The sequence below is a fragment of the Euleptes europaea genome, chromosome 3 (assembly GCF_029931775.1).
Source record: "Euleptes europaea isolate rEulEur1 chromosome 3, rEulEur1.hap1, whole genome shotgun sequence".
Taxonomy (NCBI): Eukaryota; Metazoa; Chordata; class Lepidosauria; order Squamata; family Sphaerodactylidae; genus Euleptes; species Euleptes europaea.
In genome coordinates, this window is record NC_079314.1 from 8660487 (window position 1) to 8668991 (window position 8505).

Consider the following 8505-nt stretch of genomic DNA (forward strand, 5'->3'; position numbering starts at 1 on the left):
CACTAGGGTTGCCAACCCCCAGGCGGGACCTGGATATCTTCTAGAATCAGAACTGACCCCCAGATCAGTTCCCCTGGAGAAAAGGAGGCGGACTCCGTGGCATCACACCCTGCTGAGGTCCCGCCCCTCTGCAAACCCCACCCTCTCCAGGCTCCGCCCCCAGAATCTCCAGGTATTTCCCAACCTGTCGTTGGTAACCCTATGGAGCAACCCAGGTCTCCACGCCATGGCAGGACAGCCAGGCAGCTGGCACGTTACCATTTCATAAATGACTGTCACAGACCCCCTTCCTGCCCAAGAGTATAAGGCAACGGGCCATTGGCGATCCGATTCAATCACTTGAGAAATGTCAGGGTTTTAAAAATTAAAACATCTTATTATGTTTGATAGTCCATAACGACAGAAGTTGGTTTCTCCCTAGGGTTGCCAGGTCCCTCTTTGGGAGGTTTTTGGGGTGGAGCCTGAGGGCGGGTTTTGGGGAGGGGAGGGACTTCAATACCAATGAGTCCAATTGCCAAAGTGGCCATTTTCTCCAGGTGAACTGACCTCTGTCGCTGGAGATCAGTTGTAATAGCAGATCTCCAGCTAGTACCTGGAAGGTGGCAACTCTATTTCTCCCCTATACATGGAAGGGAAGAAACTCTGGGAATACTAATAAGCTGGAGAGAGACCAGTTTAGAGAGAGCCGAGAATGGTATGCGAGAGGTTTCACTTCCCTCTTGAGTCTCTGGTCGAATAGGTTTTGCAAGTTTCTAAAACAATACAAAACCTACAGAACCTGTTAATCCCGGGCAAAAGCTGGATTTGCGTATCCACAGCTAGCAGCCGTCCTGCTTTCCAAGCATCTTCCACTCCCCAGAAAAAGCTACTGCCCATCTCCCTTGTCGGGCGCTTCCATCCCTGCTCCCTTAAAATGCTCCATCAGTCGTCAGAGATCGAGAGGCGGCTGAAGATGGGGAGCCGCCGGCCCGAGGGCCCCAGGCCTGGGGATGCCGAGCCGCTGCTGGCCCTGGAGCTCCCCGAGTCTTCCTGATCCGAGAGGGAATCGGCTGAGAGGCTCTTCTGGAGCAGCAAGAGCCCGGGGAAGGGGGCCGGGGACCCCTGAGGAGTCTTGCAGAGAGAGCAGCCGAGGGCGTCGTAAGGGGAGGCAGCGGCTCCTCCGGGGAGGCAAAGGGTGCACGAGGCGAAGCGAGGAGGGGAAGGCAGTGAGCCCAAGGGGAAAGGGGGCTCCCCGGAGCTGAGGCTGTGGCGGAGGGGCTGGGGGGGCCGCGGCGGTGGGCGGCGCTCCTCAGCATTGTGGATGAAGTGGCAGCGGGCGCCGTACGGGCAGATGCCGGAGGTGTGGAAGGTGCGGCACGGCTCCGTCTTGTACTTGGGGTGGCGGCTGAGCCCCCGCAGCTCCCCGGCGCCGTGGGCAAACTGGCATTTGCCCCCGTACTTGCAGGCGCCGCTTTCTTCAAAGGTGCGGCAGAGCTCTGTCTTGTAGCGCGAGGAGACCGCTTTGGCCTCGCCCTGGCACCCCTCGATCAAGCTCACTGACCGATCCGCCCGGAAGGGGATACGCTGCAGGCTGGTGCGGGGCAGCTTGGCGTCCCGACCCCATTCCCCCTGGATGGGCCACGCCGGGTCGCCCCCATCAGCGGCCACAAGGGGGGCGAGGGCTTCCTCCAGGCGCTCTACCGCACCGCCATGGGAAGCGGCGAGGGCGACGGGGCAGGCCGAGAAGGTCCGCTGGAATCCCGGGGGGGTCCTGGCGTCCGCACGGACGTTCTCCTGCACGTTCAGGCTCAAAAAAGTCTGCGAGGGGAAGGAGAGGGAGAGAGTGAATGCCTGCAAACGAGGAAAACCAGGAGGCTTTGGGGACACCACAAAGAAATCAAAGTTTAGCCAACACTTAAAAACTACAACCGGAAGCTGTCAAAAGGATTGGAAAAAACACAGGGCTTGCTGGCATCGTCTCTATTGCCCTGTTCCAAGGGGTTTTTTTGCTACTGGCCCTGCTGCCCTGATGTCACAGGATTGCCCGCTCTGGGTTGTGAAATTCCTGAAGATTTGGGGGTGGAGCCTGGAGAAGATGGGATTTGGAGAGGGGAGGGACCTGGGGGGGGTATAATGCCATGCAGTCCACCTTCCTAAGCAGCCTTTTTCACCCGGGGAATTGATCCCTGTTGTAATGAAGGTTGCCAGGTCACTTGGATTGGTGGGCAATTGCCTGCCGATCCATCAGCCGGCCCAGGAGTGGGGATCATGTGTGTGTGTGCAGCCACACGCGCATGCATGATCTCCATCCCAACTCTGCCCCAAAGACCTCCCACAGGAGGAGAGGGGGGACCAGGCAACCCTAGTTGCAATTCTGGAAAATTTAACCACTAAAGCTTGGATTCAAACAATAAGATATTGGCTCAAATTATATTTCCAAACTGAGCCAGGTTCCCTTTTAAACCTTTTGAAAAGGGAACTTCACTACTCTTCATGGGACATATTAATTAGATTTAAACATTGTCAAATTGGAATTGATTTAGATAACCTTACTCTAGCCAATGCATCTTATATTTTTAAAAGAATTAAACAACGTCTCCTGGATGTAGAACTGCAGAATCTTAACCCAGCTCTACCCTTCATCTGTTCTCCTGCAGCTTTAGGCCTTAATAACGACTTGGGCAAAATGGCTAGGTACGGTATTTGGATATCTTCAGATCCCCAGGCACGAACGCTTATGCCCATGTGGTTTAAATTTGCTTGATACAATTGATCACATCCTTTTAGATTGCCCTCTTTACGTGACTCTGCGGGATAAACGGTTATTTACTTTGCTCCAGTCCATGAGATACAGGAGCAATGAAGTGAAATGTAAATTTCTCTTGAGTGATCAGGATCCTAAAATTACGGCTACTGTGGCTGAATTTCTTACAGGAGTTCTTAAAGAACAAGAAAAGTTTTATTAACCCGAATTGTGAATTATATGTATTGTCCTTTGGAGGTATATTGTTGTTTTATTTTTGTTCTCTGGCATGCCCATAAAGGTTAATGATGATGATGATGAATTCTGGAAAATCTCCAGAGCCCACCTGGAGACTGGCAGCCCTAGGGCCAGGCAAGAGGCATGCCTATTGGCTTAGCCTCTCATTCCCAAAAGGAGACAGAAGAGCCAAGAGAAATTCTCCCAAGTAGGCATGGAAGAAGGGCAGGGGTTCAGGAACAGGTAGGGTTGCCCGGTCCCTCTTCGTCACCAGTGGGAGGTTTTGGGGCGGAGCCTGAGGAGGGCGGGGTTTGGGGAGGGGAGGGACTTCAATGCCATAGAGTCCAATGGCCAAAGAGGCCATTTTCTCCAGGGGAACTGATCTCTATCGGCTGGAGATCAGTTGTAATAGCAGGAGATCTCCAGCTACTACCTGGAAGTTAAAGTATAGATATACTAAACAATTGATACGTATGCTGAATAACGTTAGTTGAAAAAAATAAACAGCACCACAGCTCAAGCAACTAATAAAATGCAATGCAATTTTACAATTCTTAGAAATTTATACTAAAATAAACATTCAAATGCAGAGAGACAAATTCCAGAGAGACTAATTCCATACAGGATATAACAAAATTGAGGCTTGAAATTTGCAGCAGCCTAATATTAAATAAGAGAGTCCAACAGAAGACTGGTTAATGTTCACCAAAAATTCTCCTGGCAGTTTTCTGTTGGACTCTCTTATATTTTGAAGGACTGAAAAGCAACTGCTGTTGCCAGGAGAATTTTTGCCAGGAGAATTAGTCTCTCTGGAAGTTGTCTCTCTGCATTTGAATGTTTATTTTAGTATAAATTTCTAAGAATTGTAAAATTGCATTGCATTTTATTAGTTGCTTGAGCTGTGGTGCTGTTTATTTTTTCCAACTACCTGGAAGTTGGCAACCCTAGGAACAGGGCCGGGGCAAAAGGTCTGCCATCCCTGTGGGAAGAGCCCTCGCTCGTTTCCTTAAGATGGTTAAAGCGCCCAGTGCACCCACAATTCAGCAGCATGGCTCTGTGTTCAAAGTGGTTTGCCATTTCCAGGGATCCCCCCTCCAGGGCCTGGCAATTCTCCCGCTAAGCGATCTGGAGGGGAAGCGATTTGCGGACTTCCATTGGCCTAATTGTTTGCGCTGCCTGGTCCAGCGGATGCCCTCCGCGGCGCCTGAGCCCAGGCGAGGTGCCCTGGTCCTCTCCTGAGTTTTAATCAAAAAGGACAGGTTCTCCGCAACCAGATTCTTCTGAAATCCCTGGCTGGAGCTGGCTTGCAGAACAGGCAGCCGTCAAGCAAGAGGCAGCCCCGTCTGGTCACCAGCAGGCCGGCTGACCCCTGGCTCGCAAGCAAGCCCCCTCCAGAGCTGCAGAGCCAGCCAGAATCGGATTGCAAAGCCCTGCCCAGCCAGAGGGCTGATGGAAACCACAAGGCCTGCCGGGCCTGGCTCACACATGCAGGAGTGGCAGCTAGGGATGACAGGCTTGCCAACCTCCAGGTGGTGGCTGGAGATCTCCTGGGGTTACCACTGATCTCCAGGCAACCTGGAGAACATGGCCACTTTGGCAGGGGGACTCTACGGTATTATACCCCACTGAAGTTCCTCCCCTCCCCAAACCCAGCCCTCCTCAGGCTCCACCCCCACTACCTCCAAGTCATTCCCAACCCAGAGCTGGCAACCCTAGGGGATGAGGAGGGAGCCGAGATGCTCTAGCAGAAAGAGGATCATGTTCTGGAAACATGCTAAAAACTCCAGTGTTAAAAACTCCTGCCAACAGAAAACCAAAACAGCCAGGGGAGGGGAGGTCCCCTTCCACGGTGCCCTGACCCAGGTTCGAATCCCCACTCCTCACTGGAAGCTTGCTGGGTGACCTTGGGCCAGTCACACTGTCTCAGCCTAATCTACCTCACAGGATTGTTGTAAGGATAGAACGGAGAAGAGGAAAACTATTTGAGCCCCTTTGGGCTCCCGTTGGAAAGATGGGCTAGAAGTGAGGTAAATAAACACCACCAAGAGCCTGCCCTGAGCACCTTTCGCAGTGAACCTCTGCAGCTACCTTAGCCCCAGTTGGACCCTGGCTTCAGCAGACTTGGTCATTATTGCTTGCCCGGGCTGGCAGCAGCTCTCCAGGATCTCAGGCAGAGAAAGGCCTTTTCCCCAGACTGTCTCCAGGGGATGCTGCCGGGGACTGAAACCGAGACTGTTGGCCAGCAAAGTAACGCTCAACTGCTGAATTGCAACCCCTTCCCAATTCCCTGTTTTATACAGATCAGATCTGTTAGATTGCTGCAAGCTGCCTGGGAAGGGGCAATTTTTGGCTAAGGAGAGCTTCAAAATGCAACCAACCGACACACATGCAAGGGAAACCAACATGCAAACCCCTGGGACTGCATCGGCTCACACCCACTCTTCTTTGCCATGGCCATGCCAACCGAGGTTCATAAATAGAGTGGTGGCTGGAGATTTCCCACTATTACAACTGATCTCCAGCCGATAGAGAACAGTTCACCTGGAGAAAATGGCCGCTTTGGCAATTGGACTCTATGGCATTGGAGTCCCTCCCCTCCCCAAACCCCGCCCTCCTCAGGCTCCACCCCAAAAATCTCCAGGTATTTCCCAACCCGGAGCTGGCAACCCTACTCATAAATGATCTGGACATAGGGGTGAGCAGCATAGTGGCCAAGTCTGCAGAGGGCACAAAATGATTCAGGATGGTGAAAACCCAAGATGAACGTGGAGAGCTCCAGGAGGTTCACCAGAAATTGTGTGAGTGGGCAACAACGTGGGAAAGTAAGTTCAGCGTTGGTAAGCGTAAGGTGATGCACAGTGGAACAAAAAAAAATCCCAACTTCAGGTATAGGCTAATGGGGTCTGGACTGAGACTGAGAGGGAAAGAGACCTCTTGAGGTTGTAGCAGCTAGCGCAAAGAAAGTGTCAACCCCGTGTGCTGTGCCGCTCAAAAAAGCAGACTTTATGTCAGGGATTGTTAGGAAAAGGATTGAAAATAAAACAGCCAATATTGTAATGCCCCTGTATAGATCTATGGTGCAGCCTCATTTGAAATATTGTGTGTAGTTCTAGTCACTGTATTTCTTACCCCCCTTTCCCTCCGGGGCCCAGCTGGCAGTGGTGCCAGCCCTGGAGAGGGGATGACAGAACCCTCTCCTGGCTACTTTGGGGGGGGGGGGTTGCTGAAGGGCCCCAGACCCACTTCTCACAGTGGCCCTCTGGGGTTAGCTACCGTGTCAAGCGGGCCAAAGGGGCCCCGTGACCACAACATCGCACAAGCGCCAGGCTATTTCTGGGTAGGAAACACATCCGCGTGTGACACGGCTGGGTCTGCTCATGGGCAGGGGAAAACCCTGGGTGCAAATCTACCTGGCACGTTTTTGAGCCCACCCTTCCTCTCCAAAGATTTCGCCCTGACAACCCCCCTGCGAGGTAGGTTAGGCTGGGAAAGCATGAGTTGCCCGGGGGGCTCCCAGGAAGCTTCCATAGCAGAGGGGGGAGTTTGAAGGTAGGACTCCTAGATCCTAGCCGCCCCCCTACACACACACTACCCACCACCACCACCAAACTGGTTTGCAATTGTTACACTAGAGCCAGGTCCTGGTTTTATCTCCAAGAGGACCATATGTTACAGGTCAATACTCCTGTTGCCCGGGAAGCAGACAGAAGACAGCAGGAAGGAAAGGAGGCAAGCGTCTCACCCCCCCCCCATTCCCCTCCCCTCCAAATTTCAATGGAAATTTCCACCCTGGGCGCTGCTGCATGCCGACACAGACCCAAACCCTCCGGGCCCCACGCCAAACGCAGCCGGCCGCAAACGCTTCCTCCATGCGCGGCTAACATTTCCTCTACGTTCAACACTCTGATTCGTTGCAAGATAAGATTGACTTTGGGTTCGGTTGTTTGCATTTTTGGTTCAAGTCCTGTCGAGTTCTGTTGCAATTCTGTTCTGCATACAATTCAGCTTTAAACAAAAAACAAAAAACAATTTACGCCAAACTCCATTGTTCAACATCAGCACCAAACTCTGGGTGGGACACACCCCAATTTACAACCACCCAGTCTCCCAGGGGTGAATAATTCCTGTCTGAACAGGCCATAAGTGGGAAATGCAGGGGGGAGGGGGCTGGGGGGGGGTTTCTATCGGGCCCAACTCTTTTTACTTGAAATATTGCAAATCCCACCAGCTCTTACAGCTGTTTAGGATTCCCCCCCCCCCCATTTGACTTTGACATGCCCAAATCACAACAGGGTAATGCAACCAGATTTGCTTGGCTTGTGTCCCGGGACCCATTTGAAGCACAGGGTCCCAGCCCTGAAACTCTAGTCTCTGAGCTTGTGCAGAACGCCTTTCCCTTCTCACAGCTAGCCCCAAACATTCTGGTTACTTTGATCCCCAGCACCTCTCTTTGGAAATCAAGAATGGTGCGGAGACATTTGGTGTGGTGCCCAGGTCTCCTATGGGGAATACTGAGCTCCCTTCTAGCTTGAGGAAGGGGAGCCAGAGAGGATTTGTAAGAAACTAGAAACACAGCTTCTTCAAGAGAAAACCAAGAAGCAGTCTACTTTTGGAATGGGTTTCCCCCCAAAGGGGGTGGCAGACTCCTCTAAGAAGGCGTCTCTGACTGGTTCCCCCACCCCAAACTATTCCAGGAATCATTCCCCCCCGTTGCTGTATGATACCAGCCAGTAAAATAATAACCAAATACTTCCTCTCTTGGCCACTTAACATTTGGGAGAGGGGGGTTTACAGATGAAAGTTTTACAGGTGGAGACGCTTGCTGATCCTCTTGAGTCTCCTCTTTCAAGACCCCCCTCCACAGAAAAGGGGGGGCTCATATCCCAGGATCCTACGGACAGGAGGGCAACCCTTCTCCCCTCCCCCCTTCAAATCTCGCTTCAGGAAAGATCTGTTTGCACACCAAGCAACAGATGGGCCAAATGTATGACCCACAACAACCTCCAACCAACAAATTCAAAAGATAAAAAAAAAGCTCTCCTTTTTTTTTTTTACTATGGAAACTTGGCTTAAAATAACTGTTCAAGGACCACGTTTTTCTTCCCCGCCCAATTTTTCTTTAAAAAGGTACAAATGGGGGGTTAAGGGAGTTCCAGATGCAAAAGACAAAGGCACAGCTTTGCTTAAAAGAAATCGCACACAGAGAGATGGCAACCGCCGCATCCTCTGCTTACTCTCGAGTCGCTACCTGCCTTGCACAGAGCATCATCCAACTCCACAAAAGGACTGAGGATATCCGAGGGCATCTTCGCTCTCTCTCAGAAGAGTCTCTGGCTCCAGCCCCTCAGCCTCCCACCTTCATCGCTTCCTCTGGGTGGGGATCAGCGAGTCGACCTGGAGGGGGCTTCAGGGAGCCCTATAAGAACCCTCTGCTTCCAACTCAGGGACTTTGGGGGCCACGCCCTCTGGTCCAGAGAGGGCGTGGCCAGATGGGGAGGCGGAGCCATGGCTGCCAAGAGATGAGGGGGAGATGGGAAGACAGCCGA

The 8505-nt window shown here is 52.2% G+C and overlaps 1 protein-coding gene across 1 annotated transcript; it reads right to left on the bottom strand.

Moving 5' to 3' along the window:
• Nucleotides 1–921: 921 nt before the first annotated feature.
• On the bottom strand, nt 922–8265 carry LOC130474324 (mRNA decay activator protein ZFP36L2-like). The gene is made up of 2 exons (XM_056845878.1): nt 8212–8265; nt 922–1797 (listed from the first exon to the last, which is right to left on the bottom strand). Exons 1-2 carry the CDS (start codon nt 8263–8265, stop codon nt 922–924), a joined length of 930 nt encoding a protein of 309 aa, XP_056701856.1.
• Nucleotides 8266–8505: the final 240 nt, after the last annotated feature.